The sequence below is a fragment of the Bombus fervidus genome, chromosome 3 (genome assembly GCF_041682495.2).
Source record: "Bombus fervidus isolate BK054 chromosome 3, iyBomFerv1, whole genome shotgun sequence".
In the NCBI taxonomy this organism is placed as follows: domain Eukaryota; kingdom Metazoa; phylum Arthropoda; class Insecta; order Hymenoptera; family Apidae; genus Bombus; species Bombus fervidus.
In genome coordinates this window covers 14,478,534-14,496,495 of record NC_091519.1, presented here as the reverse complement: position 1 = coordinate 14,496,495, position 17,962 = coordinate 14,478,534, and the positions used below count along the sequence as shown (strand labels likewise).

Sequence of the window (17,962 nt, the reverse complement as noted above, 5' to 3'; positions counted from 1 at the left end):
TGATGAACTAAGATCTTGAAATTTTCATAGCCAGCTTCGTATCCGTGCCAGAAATACTAAAATCGTCAATGGTTTTTCTTTGAAGATACGTTGTTCGCTACGCACGAACCACCAGACGTAATCATAAAATAAAATGTAATAAAATACTAAAGATTGTCAATTCAAGTTTTAAAGGACTGCTAATGAGTAGTAAAAAAATGTCATATAATCTTCTCTTGTCATATAATCTCTCTAATTATATTGCAGGATACGAATACAGTAATTGGAAAAAGCGTTTTTTCGATTATGTTCATTTTTAAAGGTTTAAGAACTAAGGTAACGATCTCAACGATATTTTCTGTTATCATCGCAGCTACAGTACAAATACAGTCTCATGTTCAGCCGTGTATTTATACAACTTGAAAATAGTTAAGAGGGCTATTTATAAAAAAAATATTTCCCAATTAAATTACAGATATATTCGAAAATTTTTTAAAAATATTAACGAAAGTAATTCCTTTCTACAAAAAGAAAAAAAAATAAATGTCAACAGCTTCGAAACGATGCTGAAATAAAATATGATACACGAGGCGAAGAATAAAGCAATGACATCAGAAACCTGTGAAAGAATTACTACAATGGAGAGTTCTTTTTTTTTTTGCAACTATAAAGTTGGATAGTTCGAAGATATTGAAATCCTGCTGAAAGACAGACCTATATAAATATATTTCTGATATGAAATACAGAGGGAAATTTCGTTATCTACCGAGACACCGCGAACCACGGCCAGTCTAGTCTAGTCTTTGTGGATAACAGAAAATTTCCATCTTCGGCTAGCATGTATCCGGTATGCGTAGACCGTATAATAAAACGGCACATAGTGGCATGGTGCATGCCAATGTAGGAGCGCACATTATATACATTTTTACATATGTAACCGTAGCAATGTACACTCAGCCACCAGAGAAATAAAGCTGCGATGCATTATGCAACCGTGTTTCTAATAGATTTCTGCCAAAAAGCGCGCGTTTCGTTTCGTATATTCCATTAAGCGATGACGCTTGTTTCGCCGACTGTATATTCCGTAGCAATGAAATTGTTAATTAAAGAGAATGAACAGTGTTTGGTATAAATAAAAAAGATAATTAATTTTATTCGCCTGTCTCGTTACGTTTAGAACGACCCTGCTTCAAAGAGGTCTCCTCTTTTCCTCTTCTCCTTTATTTCCTCCTTTGCATTCCGTGTGCTTCGAAACTAGTACGTACAGACAAATACACATACAAGCGCACCCTAAAGAAATAACTAACGAAAAATATTTTTGCATCCGACCTTTAAAACTATGAAACGCGAACAGTTCTGACACGAAGCGCAAAAAGCAAAAATGCCGGGCTTGCAAGCCGCACACGGCCGTAAATTACATTCTGGAATGTCATTACACATACGAACACTGCAATGGAAGAACGGCCTTTGAGTATACAACAAAAAGCGTTCGCCGTTAGACACGAGACTGCGTTTACGTGTCGTCGTTATTATGATGTTATTAAAAAACATATAAAAAAAAAAAGAAAAATAAAAGTGGGAGAGCGGAAGGAAGGCAGAAAATAGCGGAGGGTATTACATGTAATGATACACTGGAATCTTTTTTATTTATATTTAGATATCACGTATCAACGGTGGAAAACTAAATGAAACGTAACATGCGGTCGATATTTTTAATTTACCAGTGGCAACAAGCTTCTTAATTAATTGTATTTCATTTTTCGAGATTTTATTCTATATCCGTATTTCGGCGTTCAATTTCGTTATTTATTTATCTATATTATTTGATTAGTTAATTGATTTGTTCGAGTCGGTTATTTTCCGAATCACTCCAATTTGACTCCGCAAAATTAAACGTAACGAAAATCGATGTAATTATATAATATAAGCTTCGATAAAAAATGCTTGGTACAAAAATTATAAAAATTTCGAAAAGTGGAATCAACCACATTGATTTGTGAACAATTCGTTTCATCTATACCTGAATATTGCAAAATTAATTTGTTGTACGCAAGAAGATTAAACATTTGCATAAAGTAGTTTCTATAAAAAAATACTTATTCGGATTTGAAGTGACCGTCCCATTACGTCCCGTAATCCTCTACATAAACCAGTGATCTTTATCGCAATCCCATCATAAATCTTAGTCATTTTGTAACTATGGTCAATACCCATAACTAAATTTCCTTCGCAACAATACCATCACCGAATAATAATATCTTAACTTGCTAGTGATTTTCTTGCTGTATACTAAACAGTACAAATAAATGAGCTAAACATAATATTACTCTGTACCGTTAATATACGTTGAACGTTAAAAGCGTTCACGATAATACTTTCGCTTAATACGTATCTACAAACAAAGAACATCGTTTGGAAATACCATTGCACATTGAAAAGATGGAAATAAAAAATCGATTGCACTTAGTTTTCGTTTACTTAGCTTAAGACGTAAAATGTTGTTAAAAGTTTGAAATTTTCGAGAAGTTTCGGGAAACGAAAACTATTAACAACCGATGCGATTAAGTTGTCAATAAAGTTCCGTAGTTTACTATGCCGCTACGTCTTCGAAGAAAACGTGACTCGGTTTTCTCTATGCAATTTCCTTGCCGCGCAATTTTTACTTCGCGAAGCGCAACGCATATTCTCGCGTTTAATGAATCACGATGAACTTCCTCCCTCGAACCTGTGGACCAAGGTCTTGGACGCGAAAATACTTGCCTCACTTTCCACAATTACGTTCCGAATAATTCTCTCGAGAGATGCATCGTAAAATTACAACGTTAATTAAATCCTTAATTAAAAAATAAGTTCCGAGAAGCAGAAAGAGAGAGAGAGAGAGAGAAAGGTTTCGTGATTCAAGAAAACGTGCGAGCCAGTGTTTTTGCAATTACATACTTTTATCAGGCAGAAAGTATACTTCCATGCATCTTGTTCTCATGTTGATAACTACAACTTTTCTTGTTATATAGATAGAAGATATTTACTAGTACAATTATGATTGTGACAGAATTTAACAAGTAACCGCGGTAATTATATACTCGGGATATGAATGGCAATGATCTTAGACTCAATAACGAATCCACGGTCAACGGAACGACGAATGCGATTTCTACCATTTTTGTATAGAAAATACACGTTTATTGTATGAAAATGATTAAAAATATTTTATTCGAAGTATTGCCCATCACTAGCTATACATTTTTCCCACCTGTCTGGCAATTGGTGGATGCCACGTCAAAAAAACTGTCGCTCTTTTGAGGCAAACCAGTCATCGAACCATTTTCGTACATTTTCGTAAGAAGTGAAGTGCTGGTCAGAAAGTACGTGTCCCATCGTTGCAAATAAATAGTAATCCGACGGAGCCAAGTCTGGCGAGTAAGCCGCGTGCGAATGTATTTCCCAACTGAACGCTTCGATCGTTTCCTTGACCGGTTTTGCTGTATGTGATGGTGCATTATCACAAAGCAAAATTACTTTGTGTTGCCTTTTTTGATATTCTGGTCGTTTTTCACGCAAAGCTTGATTCAAATCGATCGTTTGTTGTCGGTAGCGCTCAGTATTAACGGTTTCGCCAGGTTTTTAACAGCTCATAATAGATCATACCCTTCTGATCCCATCAAACACAGAGCATTGTCTTCCGTCCATAGCGATTCGGTCTTGTAGTCGATGTCGGTGGTTCGCCTGGAGCTACCCATGATCTTTTATGCTTAGGATTCTCAAAATATATCCACTTTTCATCGCCAATCACAATTCGGTGGAGAAATGACTTTCTTTTGTATCTGGCGAGCAACATTTCGCAAGTGGTTTTTCGGTTTTCCTGCTGTCTTTCATTCGGTTCATGTGGAACCCATTTTCCCACCTTCTGGATCTGTCCCATGGCTTTCAAACGTATGGAGACGGCTTCTCGTGTCACGTTTAATTGATAAGCGAGTTGTTGTTGCGTTTGAGCGTCATCCTCGTCCAACGATGCTTGCAATTCTCTGTCTCGAAACTTTTTCGGTGGTCTTCCACGTTCTTCGTTCCTCACGTCAAAACTGAATTTTTTAAACCACTCAAAGCACTGTGATTTACCAAGAGCATGCTCGCCGTAAGCGACAAGCATTCGATGCGATTCTGTAGCAGTTTTCTTCAAATGTTCAACGCTATTACAAACTATGCTGTCGTATGAAACATGTATTGTTCTGAGTCGAAAATGTTTGTGAGATGTCAACAAAGATTTTTGGCATCAATGACGCAGTTTAGTCATAACTACGTTATCAGCAAGGGCCATCTATAGGCAAATTCCAGTTTCAGACTTACAGACCTGATGAGTCGAACTCAACTTATTGATTCACGATTCGGGTGTGACTCAACGTACTTGTTTACGGTACAAGTAAAGCTTATCTGATTGTCTCTCAGTCCAAGTGGAACTGCTCTTATGTACTCCTCTCCGTATCTCTCTGTACCTCTCTGTATCTCTCGAGTCAATCTTTGTTTTTAAACTACTACTACTTAATTACTACTTAATTACTCCATAATTCTGTTAGGTACATGTGCCTCCCGTGACCTTCAGCAACCTGTTATGTCACTTCGAGCCTAAGCCCACTGTCACTAATCTCGGGTACCCATACCCGGATTAAGTCATAAACAACTATTTCCCAGTTTTATCATTTCTGTACAGTTTCAATGAAAAGTTTGGATTCAGGTATTAAGGACCTTCCCCAACATTTCCAACATTCCAAAAGAAAGGCCTCGTTATGTTAATGCAATTGTCAGCTAGAATAACGGAATTTAGTATGAGAAGTTGGATTTTATCGTAGACAATAATGAATTTGCTAAGAAAAGGAATATCTATTTATGTTCACTGAAATTATGTAGTTTCAGTAAATAGAAGAATGAGCTTCTGGATAAGTTTCGAGACAAGATTCCGAAACAGCGGAATTCGTTTAAATAAAGATGCGATTGTAGGAAGTCACGGTTATCTGCTTCGTATTCCGTTTAATTTTCTTCTTTCTCGTTTTGCTGAAAGCAAGCAATTTGTTTAACCAAAGAAGGTAAAAAATTAAATAAAAAAGATAATTGAAAATATAATTTGACCGAGTAAATTGGCAATCCTCGAGGTAAACGTTTCAAGATTAAAACTGGGCTTGAGTATCTTGGAAAGGTCTATTAAAGCGTTTTACGCGACTGAATTATTTTCATGTAAGCGTCAAATATTATAATACATACATAGTTACGCGCTATAGAAAATATTGTCGTTTTACGAAGAAATAAACAAATTAATACCTGATTCACGTTCGTACCAGGGAAAGTCGTACGATCAACGAGATAAATTATCTTATAGAATTACTTGAAATCAGAGCAATAGCTTTTGATCAGACACAATTACGACAATAATGCGATCGCTATCCCATTCTATTCCATTGTGAGAGCTCCCTATGAATCATTCGATGCAATATGCGATCGCTCCTCTGTGTACGTAAACAAAAGACGAATTAAAGCTTAATCGCGTTGCTCATATAGCACTAATTAACGCATCGTAAATACATCCACGTCATTTTGTATTTTATAATCGATCCGATTACTCTTTCTCGATTAATATCGAAAATGAAGAAAATCGTCTTCGAAATATGGCACGTAATGGGCATTCGATTCGTATTCGACAGCATAGCTGGATTTCGAACAGCCTACGTTTGCATTGTTATCATCGAAACAATGTTAAGAAGCAAATGGATTATTAGATGGGAAAGAGTTTTCGTCCTTCCACGCGTCTAATGCAGTTTTGCATTTAAACGTGGAGCAATTAGCGCCGGACTTTGCATTTAAATGCAGACAGAGGGAACGCGAAAATTCTCTTTTCTATTAAAACAGAATTTGCCAACTTAAGATCTTTTCATTGATGTTTATAACACGTTGCATAATCGCGTGAATATGCTTTATTAAAGCGAAACATAAATTCTTATGCAACGATATTTAGCCGTGGGTGTACTTTCTGAGCAACTAAATCCACAGACAAACACGCGTTCCTACTTCGGAGATATGGCTTTTATGAAATGCAAGACAACCGTCTTTTGGGCGCAACGCGTTCCCAGCCAGTTAGAATTCCATTACTTAGCGTGAACCATATTGTTGCATCTGTGAGAATTCTGCAACGCCGTTAGAAACTCCACGAACTCTGTTCCAGCATTTATTAATTTGAAACACTGTATTACGTCGTTCAATGCAACCTCGCGATTAATAGCGACGTCTTTAATGCCGGCAAGCTATGGATTGATTGTTCGGAATCGCCGGTTATTCCTTGCATTCCTAGCATATGCACTTCTTTTCATTTAATTGCGAAATTTACTTCCCATTTGACACGTTGAACGCCGCGTACGCTGCACTTCCCCTCTACGCCGCTCTAATCATTCCGCGTGAAACAAAACTTAATCCGGAGATGCTCGAGAATACAATCGGTTGATGCATAATTATCACGCATAAAACGAACAATACGGTTGGCTATTCCTGACCTGCATAGCTTGAATCGAAAATCACGCGAAAATGAGTCGCCGTTCAACGCGTTAAGCAATCGTGCGCAATTTTCATTTGATATATTGTATCTTTATTAGCAATCGGAATATGTGTCCATCATTTTTCCATCATTTTGTTTCGATAGCGAGATCGATCATAATGTATTTGTATGATTTACCACTATTTTATGTTGATTTACAAGAATTTTTGACGAATACTGCCAAGAGACGATTGGTAAAACATGGCCGTAGATATTTCGGTAAAACTATCGTAGGAGAGAAAATCGAATTAAGAGACAGAGAAAAGCCGGCACAATAGTCTTCTTGCCGGAACAAAAGCTAGATGAGTCAGAATTACATCGACCGATACGAGCCACGCAATTGCAGTTGCGGAACCACCGAGGGCCCTGCAGTTCACACTAATGCTATTCACTTCGCCCGTCTGATATCCCACAGTCCTCTGCAACTAGCAGTCATAGTGGCGTGTTCGTACCACCATTGGTCATTTTCCGCATGCAATATCCTTTCGAGAGCGAGCACGAAAATTCTCCCAAGTATTTCCTGCTTTTGACATGTACGGATTTTATTCGACAGGGACGCTCCAAGTCTAAATAGAACGTAGAAGTAGCTACGGGTTTAACCAAAATACAGCGCATCTCGTCGCCTCTTCTTCTTTCGTACGTCTCCGGATATCGTTGAATTTATTTTTCTGTTCCCTCGCATAATTTCAATAATATCGCGACTGAGTTTTACTTTGTCACTGCTTTCGCATTATTTGCGGATATAGATACAGACGAAGAAACAAAAATTCGTTAGCTTATGGAAAAATTAAAAACGCGATAGTCTATCGATTTTCTTATCGCGCATCATTTTTACTGTCGAGAGAATAGATATTTTAATTCATTTCGGGAGCAAAAAGAGAAAAATGGAAATTTTACACTTGAGAATAGTCTGTCTCTGAAGAACTGATGAGAAATACCAGCATTATTCTCTCGAAATGGCGCATGCAAGATATTCCCTCAAGCCCTTTTAACGTGCGAAGAAAAACAGAAACATTTGCAGCGATGTTTATCGATTTAGCTTGGCCGCGAACTCAATTTCTGAGTAAAAGGAACATCTGAACGATGAAAGATATTTAGAGTGAAATTATACGAAGAATAAGACACGAAATATTTTTCTTCGCCATATTCGGAGTTTGTTCAGAACTGTTTCATCTTGCAACAAATAAAGAAATTATTTATTTTAATAAAATTTTAATTACAGGATATCAGTGGTAACTTTTCTGTTTCGTATCGCACAGTTACGATATCATACATACATACATTTGCATATACATTATAGATGCAGCGGCGGATAGAAGAAAGTGTAAAATCGATGCTTGTGATTATATTATACATTCGTTTCTCTTTTCATTTACAATTCAATTTTGTAAAATTACAGCGTTTTGGCCCATTTTCATTCTTTAAGCTTTCCTTCGGTCGTTACTGCGCGCTGTACATATCTATAGATGCGATATTTAATTTTACTTCGGCGCTTAAATGCTCCCTACGAGTCTTTGAAATTTTATTGCAACTCGTTCTCTTGTATAAAAAATTCAGTTGCTACTCTTTGAAATTTGAATGCTGCGTTTGGTATCGCCATGTTGAACCGAACGTGTAACTTCATCCTCTGTTCCGTGAAAGTATACTATTCAGCTTTGAATTTCATAATTAGAGGCAACTTTCCATTAACGCGGTTTAATAAAAGAACAATGTTGTTATAGTACTCGTCTTGAGTTTGTATAATGTAACATTTTTTCAATTAAAACACGCTCTATCTAAATTTATAACGTTCTTTCAATCGATAGATAAAATAGTTTGAAGAGAGATCATTGACTGATTATTTTAGGAATCGTTTAAAATATTTCATTTTTATTTTCATACTTTTACGAATTATTTTACGAACAACTTTGAAATTCCAATATCGATAGCTGTTGCGAATTCTCAACTAGGTGACCATCAGTCAGGTTATCGATATAACAGTAACGTATACACCAGGTTTATAACAATTTTGTGAATTCTCTATAAATCGCCTCTCTATAAATTCCATACTGTAGATACCATTGCAAATTTATTGGTTCGTAAACGTTCGCTTCTTTCGCTCTTCTTATCAAATCGTATAAACCTCATAATTCCAGCAAAGTAATTACTGCTCGTTGCTTTTGAAAAAAATGCAGCTCCCCAAATTTTATTTCACAAATATCAGACATGTAAATTCTTTGCCTGATATGCACCGCGGACAACCAGCACCACAGAGCAATAAACGCATCTAGTTTTTGTATCTTTCTTTTTTGTTTACCTGGCGAAATCCTCTGGGACTGAAATGATCAATGATAAGATAAAATACCCTCTTTACTTGTCTTTTCATTATAAGCCGTTTAGCATATGCTGTCGCATCTGACATATCGCTAAAAATGTTACGAACTTTATTTTCTTTTTCTTGACTAACAAAATAAGAATATGGTCTGTGACGGCGATATTTATATGAAAATACTGATAGGTGCTGGCCGTCCACCAACGATTACTCGAGGGTACAACTGACCGTTGAACATGGGAAAAACCCGCTTATCTCTCGTTTCATCGGAATGAGTAATCGACAAGTTTCTTAGGAAACTCCTTGACCTTTAAAATGTTTGTAACAATTGACCGTAAAAGGTGCTAAGTTCTATTTATGGATTATTACGGGCCTGAGTTGGTATGTTTTGACATCTGATAGTCGAGGGATGGTTTAAGACAATATTACGTAACAGTTGTTATTATTTGTTATTACTCATTTTGTTTGTCATCTGACCTTGAGATAGCCTTTTTTTTTGTATTGATTGCATTTATTTTAAGAGTGAATAAAATATTTTATCGAGCAGCCAAATTGACCGCCCGTGGTAGACAGGACAGACTATAAATATTTCTTAGAAAAAAAAAGAAAGTAAACTATAAATAAATATCGAAGAATATATTGTATGCATGTTTTATGAAAAGTCATAGGTTAGAAAGCGATATGATAACGTTTAAATATGGTTAAATTTGTATAAAAATTTGGAAACGGTTAATTTGTATGTGGTAGGTTTAATCCTCGATATTTGGAAAAACGCACGGATCCTAACTCGTCGGCCTTGGGTTTCCTTCGTTGCAATGGTTTTTATGGCATGGAAACCTATTCCTTTTAATTTTATAATTGTGTACCCTTCTCGAGGTATATTCTCTGTCGTTACTGAGTTTTAATCTGATCGCCCAAATTAATCTATTGACACAGTCCCTATCGTAAAGTTTACAACATGCCAGGTAAAAAATTCGGATTTTGCCAAAAATAAATGAGGTGTTGTCCGAGCTACGGGTGATCGTACCAAATGCCGAACGATAGCTATGGAATTACTATATGAAATCAAGAATTGTACTAATCTAATAGTACAGTAATAAAAGTGATATAATTATCAGAGAAATATCCACTTACATACTTTAGGTCGATATTATCGGAAAACCATTTCTCACATACTAAATAGCTGCCATATTCTGCGAAATAAAACCGTATGACTACAAAATTAAATTCATCTTAACGGTACAATTTGCACTGTAATAAGCTTTGTATTATCTATTGTCTGTAAAATATATATACATATTTTATATAATAATATTATATAAATATATATATATATATATTTGAATTGAATTAAAATAATAAAAAAATATATAATCGAATTTAATGGAAACGACCGTGAACAACACTAAACTAAATAATTTAATATTCCCTCCACTAGAAAATTAATTAAGTGGTTAAGAAAATATTTATACATGATAAAACTTTGATTTCGATCTTCGGTAAAATGTATAGATATGTTGAAATATGATTTATTTAAATTTAAATGATTTATTTATTTAAATAGCGTAGTATCGGGGAAAATTCCGATGTACTGTGGGTACGAAGCAATGAAAGTGCTGAAAGCGTTGAGGTAATAAGGGTCGTCTTAAATGTATAACGAGGCTTAACTGTATAACATATGGGAAGTATTTGTTCAATACTAGCTTAGTTTAATTTGCAAGTGAGCAAGTTTCTCCAACTTTTGGGTATAATCAAAGTTTCATTTAAAAAGAACGAAAGCAGTTCAATGATCGAAATAATTTTCCTTTATCGTTAATAACATTTCGCTATTTTTCTGGCAGTCTGATCGACGAAATTTCTGAGAACTACCGTAACATGGTCCGTCTTTGAAATCGAAATTATTTCTTTATTAAGTTTCTTAGAATTGTTGCAGGTCCGAACAAGTATGTTTATATGGATAGTGACCATGTTGATTGAGGGGCGGATTATGACTCATAGTAACAATATAAAACAATTATTTAGCAATGCGAAGAAACAATATGAAATAATTGATAATAGCAAAAAATAAGTGAATCGCGCGAAATCTCACTTGAGTGTTACGGGGGTCAGTGAGATGGCCTCAGTGAGATAAATTCGTTAAATGTCATTACTTACATGTTCTACCACTGATGGTTTTTTGTGAGCTACCGCATACACTATAGCGTAGTATCGGACAAAAATTTCTGGGAAAAATCCAAATGTACTTTAGGTAAAAGTAAAAGGTACTGAAAAGTGAAAGGGACCAATGGGTTAGTCCTGCAGGTAGGTACCCCTCGTTACATAGGCCAGTTAAAGGAGGCGTACCTAGCAATTGGCCAACCAAATTTGTGTCATGTAACAATTTGTGGAGGGGAGATAAGTATATAAGGAAGCCCTTACGGCGATGAAGACAGTCTGTGAGACAACTTTATAGGTAGAGCAATAGTGATCGGTCTTCTAGATAATCTTAGAAACTGTATTGAAAAAGCGTAGTGAACAGTATTGAAGAGAGTATTGAAGAGAGTATTGAAGAGAGTATTGAAGAGAATTGTGGGCATTGCAGTAACGAGAGTTCCTGAGAATAGCTGCACGAGTACCAGCTGTACGAGTTATCATATAATTGTAAGTAGTAATTTTTAAGTTACCAAATTATTCATTCAAGTTGTGAGTTGAATTATAGACCATCCATTTAAGTTGTTTTAGTTATATGACATTACTGCATTGAGTTTACGTTAAATAACCATTGCTTCTCGTTTAAATTATAATAAAAAAATTATATAAAATTAAAATTAAAATTAAAAATTTTTAAACTTAAAATAACTCTTAGAGATCACGCACCGAAGGGAGAATATAAGATTTCTAACGTAGTATCCTGAATTTCGTATTATTTCTTATTTACTAATCCTTTAGTAATTAATTTTCCTATTTTACAAACACGGTATACCTATCGTTGAGAGTTCGTCCGCGTGATAGCACCTACATAAAGTTTTTCGAATAAGAAAGTACGCAAATCGGAGTATAGCGAGTTAAGAATACAGTCGCGCCGACGCAGCGGTCCGAAATTTTCCTCAACGTTATGCCAAATCTCGTAAATTTTGGAAGCTATTAAGTTTATCGGGTCGGATAACGCGCTCGAAAGTTTTATAAATGGCGCACAACCGGTCGACCGCCGCCGCCGCCGCCTCCGCGCTCGATGCAATCTACGAAAAATGCTCGTTCCTCATTTCGCTTAATTCTCCGACCGCGTGCCGAACGAAGAAGCAAAAGAAACGCGGACCAACCAGGACGTGGTCGATCGATATATCGTAATAGAAAACGATTCGTCCGTTTCATCGGCGTTCTCTATTTCTATCTAGGATCGCTAGCCACTTTACTTAGTCTCCTAAAGCATCGAATTCTTTCTAACAATGAAATCTCTTAAATGGCTGGTCTTTCTTCAACTTCCATGTCCATTCTCTTATTCTCGATAAAATGTCCTCTAATTTCCAATTTTATTTCGCAATTACTGCGAAATAATTTTATCATGATACGTTCCCGCTGTTTGCACTGCATTTAACCACTTGCTTTCGCAACGAAGTCACAGGGGCGCGTGCCAGAACACTACACTGTAACTTGCCGTGAAGCGTTACTTAACACTCAGCCAACCGAACAGGGAGATCTCCCCTTTGTAAAGTATATCGCTGCGTGATCGAACGGAATGATCTTCCTTTTTTGACTTTTGCAACGCGTTATTCTTTTTTTTTTTTTTTTGTTATTATTAGTTATTGTTTATCTGAAATTCTTCCCAATTAATTGCATTACTTTTTCTGCTTTTATAAAGTACAGTATATAATTAAATACACCAATTTATTTATACCACATTGTAACAAAATATTACAATGCATTATGAATTTTCCACTTTCACGTTCAAGTCGTGTTATCTTCAGTCATCTATGTTTTGAATTTTACCTATATTTTTTTATACTTTTAATATATACTTTTAATTGGATGCTTCGTATAAACAATAAGTGAAATCGAATTATATAAAGTCAATACCGCAAAATATAATTGACCAATTAAATATTTCTTAGACTCCTTTTGTTTTTTTACGTAGTGAATATTAGTTCCCGATACTTGGAAAAGTATCGTATTTGAACAGCGTATAGGTTGGCTAAGTGTTAAAACCAGAAAACTCGGTAGAGTCTTCCACAGAGAATTATGCACAGATACGAATGCTAATTTTGTTTATTAATAATTTTGTACAGTATGGTATATTTCAAGGCATGCTGGGACATGTAACGCCACAAGACATTCCTTGCATTCTTCGTGAATTTTTTTAACTTTTTTGCGGATGGCATATTCCTTGAAAAATACCCCCTTTGCATGGTTGCAAGGCTAATAAATAACTAGTAATTACTGCCAGACATCTTTCCACGTTTTTGATAATTAGCAATACGTATATTTTGTAAAAATTGGTTCTGCTATATTTATAACACGTCGTTGGCAATTTCGGAATAAAAACATTTGGACGTGCGCGGCAAGTGGTTAACTTTGTATACTGCGAGAATGCGTATCAGGCAACAAATAATACGCGTGGTGTAATGGCTTTGTTTGCGAATTCAAATTGCTGTATTTATACTAGTTGAGGAAACATATTAATAGTTTACTAGTTGAGAGTTAAATGAGCTTTCACGTATATGGCTAAAAGATAGTAATTTGTTCGTAGGCCAAGTTGCTACACAATATCGATCGATAATACGATCGATTGACAAAAAAACGACAGCTAGAGATTACGTTTTCCATATAGTAATTTATTTTTCCAATTACGCATTTAATACATTTAAAACAACGTGCATTCTATTGCAGTTTCGTTTCAATACTTTTAGCGAGATCTGTGATGTACAAGTTTTCATTACAATAGCGAGCATTCAATTTGCAATATAATTAAACCACAATTTTTTTAATGAATAGGTAAAGGAAACGTAAAAATGTTACCGTGGTTACAATTCCGAATAATTTTTATACAGATAATATTACTATTTTCAAATCTATTATCAGCATATGAAATTCAACGATTTATTAAAACTTATCGTACTGCGGCTTTTCCGATACAGATACTATATGAAACTAATTAACAAAATACGAAAAAGTTCATACGCTTACCGAGTTATTTATACGAATAAAATTCCATCCAATATATTTCAATTATTCAACAATTTTTACAACTATCGATCCGTGAAAATGGTTACGATAGAACGATACAATTATTAACATCGCATATTTCTCGTTATGGTAACGAACGAACAACGCTCTCCTTTAATTTTCTAGTAAATATTTCCACCCATTTGTTCATAATTCGTCAGCGTTGCAAACTGCGTTCGTTAAACTAGCCGTAGGAGAGATTAAACTTGGACGAGGTTTCCCAAGCCGTTTCGTTCTTCGCGATTTTGCAGCAGACTTGCCCGTCTTTCTCTGACTTGCCATTGGTGCGATTTTACCGGGAAATAGCACGTTCGATTTCGTGGAATATGCAGAGGGCAACGGTAATTTAGCAAATCTCAAGGCGATACGATTTGCACGGTCTAATTCGTCGCAAGTAGGAAGGAAATAGTACCCTCGGTACCTTCTTAGTATACCGTATTTCAAACCTCTCTTCAAGACTGATTTTACCTTTAATTAACCAAACGTAAATCAAGGGTGGGTATGAAATGTCGTTGAACGAGTTAAATGAAAATTTATATCGCGAGAACTCGAACTTTCTCGTTTAACTTGAAAGTATAATATAAAATATTTTACGTATTAATATTTACGTATTTAAAATATTTTACGTAAACATTACAGGCGATCGTAACTCTCCGTAGTACAACGTTCGGTCAGCGAGTAACGTATTATTTAAACTAATTCGATTCAAGCAAAAATAATAAAAAAAAAACGCGTAATATAACGGTTCGATTCTTTTCGATAGCACGGTTAATACATTACAGTTTTTATATCGGTTACTACAATATATCATCTTTATTATATCTCTGATTATAAACTCACTTGTCGCTTAACCTTCCCATCGTCCACGTTAGAACCGTAACTGATATAGCCAATAATTTTACTAGGGGTAGATCCCTTTGTCTCGCGAAGATCTTGGATAGCCGAGACGATCAATGCAACGATCTTCGCCGGCCAGAGTTTTCGAATTTTTTTCTTCGGTAACATTTTCGCTGCTCTATTTATCCTTCGTGTCATTTCGACCACCATCGAACCACAAACGAGTGGCTGGGAAAACGAAAGTTGGCGCGTTCCCGGAAGAAAATGACGTAGACTTAAAATTTTGCAAGATCGTCGCTGGCAATTACCAAGAATCAGCGACAAACATCACAAAAAATTTAACTATTTACAAATCCCGAAAATATCGTTTGCACGGACGCTCGTTTGTTTCGATCAGTGAACTGAACTTAACTTTACTCGAATACGCGTATACATCGATACAGAATAATCCCGAAAGCAGCGTGAAAATATTTGCAGAATCTTGGTCCTGTTTGCAAATTCTAGTTTGCCATGGGATAAAAATTGTCGCCTGGCTTCACACGAGTGAATTGTAATTACGGAAAAGTGCAAATTTACCGTGGTACTTATTGATCCAACTAAACAAGCATATTTCGCTACTAATGAAAGAGACGGTTTTAATCGTAATTATCAGCGACTGACAATGAACGATAATTAGCGACAACAGAAGTTGCGCGTGATTGAGAATGTAGGTGTTGGTAACCAATACGCGGGTACTACGTTCCGCAATTAATCGAAATTCAAAACAGTCTTTTGAACTACCGTATTTGAATTCGAGTCGTTATTTTCCCCCGATCGGCGTCATTTTCACCGCAACGACGACAAGATTGCGCAGCTACAGTTTATTTGATAAAGAGATCGATCCGAATTCTTCGCGCGCGTTTAATATTCCATTCGACGCGATTATTACAACGATATATATATATCATTATGACATTATAGAGTCCGTAAGAAACTTAAAACAAGTAAAATATGTGAAAAGCTTCAGAATATCGAGCGTCCAAAAAAAAAAAAAAAAAAAGGAAATAGAAGTATTTCGATTTACTTTAATTCTTTCGTTAAAATCATCAAGGAAAAAGCATCGTTCGTCTTGTTGTACCCATGCAACATGATACTTGATCACGCATCAGGATAAAATAAATAATGTATAAAATATAAAACCATCGCAAACCCGCAGAAATAATAACGAGCCTCTCAAAGAATAATATAAAAATGCTACGAAACGGAAAAGACAATAAATTCGTAATTTACTAAAAAGGTAAATTTGACTTTACAACTTTCTTCAAACGCTATACGCGCGTTGGTGCTTTATCGACGTACGGTATATAGCTCCTCCGACCATCCCTGGCTACATAGATCGGCTCTTTTTCCTCGCCTCGATCAAACAACTTTATGGACATATTTCTTTCGGTCAAATTATGTAAAAAAAGGCATCGTCCTGAATAATACATAGAACCTCGTGGATGCACTTCACATCCGCGATATCAGTTTCAAGAAAGCGTAATCGGCCTTTTACTGTTCCCCGTTGGTTCGATAAGAGGAGCACGCAGTTACGTGCAAATTAGTTTCCGTCAGAGATACGTGGTCTAGCCTTTGGTACGTGAGAACGTCATTACGATGATGGAGTGCTAAGGTGTTATCAAACGCGAGTAAAGAATGGAGCAAGTTTATCCAAGTCTCGCGTGTGTCGTTCTAATTTGTTCGGCTTAAAATTGATACGTAAGACCATGCCGCGTTTCTAGGAAGCCGTATGAAGTAGCTTAGAGGTACATAGAGATTACTTGGAAATTAATCAACACGCTAGCGCAAAATTGGCTTTGCTTTTGCCTTTACGACGATTGCAAACAGCATCGGCACAGATCTTTACCTTCCAACGAAGCTCTTGTCAGAGAAACTCGCGTATTTTCGTAGTATAATTCTTGAGTAATTAAAGAACAGCCCGCACGGGATACAACAAAGTATCATAAACGCGTATAGTTCTCGAACGTGATAGAAAACGGAAAATTCTCGAATTTCAGGATATCGATATTGCAACTATTGCTATAGAATGTAGACAAACACCCGAAAGTAATACGACCCAAAATCCGTAGATATCGGACGATTTTATTCTCGAATAAATTCATCTATCAGCTATGAACCAATAGAATTTTCGGACCATCAAATAATTCCTTCGAACGATCTATTGTACGCGATCAACGTGAAACCTAGTACGTATCATACGTAGACGATATATAATTTTCTTAAATAGACGTTCAAAGTTATTCCATAAAGTGGGAAATAAATTTCAGAAATTTATAAACCATCTGATCGAGCAGAAACGCTTTCTATTGTAGAGAAGAAAAAGAACTTTTTAGCGTCCATTAAACGTCCGTGGAAAACGGAAACAAATGCCGTGGATATCGAAAAATACTACCAGGATCGCCAACTTCAGCACCGCTAATTTAGGCTAATCGGGCCGAGCTGGAAGTTGGCCGGTTCGCGGTAATCTTATCGGAGTTGGCGAAAAAAATGGAGAGTTTTGAATGGCACGGAGGGTCGACGCGAGCGGCTGCATTTAGCGTTAATATCGATCGATGGCAAGTGTAACCAGCTTTTTGCGCGGTTCTTTTCCTCGGCTGAATCAGGCAACCAGCAGGCGGTCTGCAAATTGATCTGTCGCGGAGAAAAAACGCACGATACGCGAACCAGCGTTATTACGATGATAGAACGTTGGCTTCTTATCGGGTAGACGACGGTGAAAAAAAGGAAAACATGGAATAAGAAAAATAAAGAGAAGAGAAAAGAAGGGGGAACGCAAGTTGGAAATAAGCCCAGCACTAACAATCGCCGTGCAACATTACCGCTGATAAGTTCCGGGGCTAATAAACACAGACACTTGTACGCCCCGTTGCGAATTAACACACAACGGTTTAAGCCTGATATCTGAAACGACACGCGACTGGCTTGCAATTTGCATAGAGTGCAGTTAGAAATGCAAACGGTCACGGGAAATCTCAATTTCACGTGGCAGCCGTGTGAGAGTCTGCAACGAGCATAATAGGGAACGA

The 17,962-nt window shown here is 36.3% G+C and overlaps 2 protein-coding genes across 7 annotated transcripts in view; both read right to left on the bottom strand.

Moving 5' to 3' along the window:
* The window catches only part of LOC139998440 (TWiK family of potassium channels protein 7), a 363,454-nt gene that overhangs the window by 204,436 nt on the left and 141,056 nt on the right, over positions 1-17,962 (bottom strand). The gene's annotated exons all lie outside the window — the stretch shown is intronic.
* On the bottom strand, positions 14,140-15,265 carry LOC139998369 (uncharacterized). The gene is made up of 2 exons (XM_072022799.1): positions 14,901-15,265; positions 14,140-14,528 (listed from the first exon to the last, which is right to left on the bottom strand). Exons 1-2 carry the CDS (start codon positions 15,105-15,107, stop codon positions 14,208-14,210), a joined length of 528 nt encoding a protein of 175 aa, XP_071878900.1. The 5' UTR covers positions 15,108-15,265; the 3' UTR covers positions 14,140-14,207.

Coding starts and splice junctions, on each gene's coding strand:
- LOC139998369 (XM_072022799.1), bottom strand. CDS start 15,107: ATGGTGGTCGAAATGACACGAAGGATAAATAGAGCAGCGAAAATGTTA. Junction 14,529..14,900: donor ATGGGAAGGTTAAGCGACAA/GTGAGTTTATAA, acceptor GGTTAATTAAAG/GTAAAATCAGTCTTGAAGAG.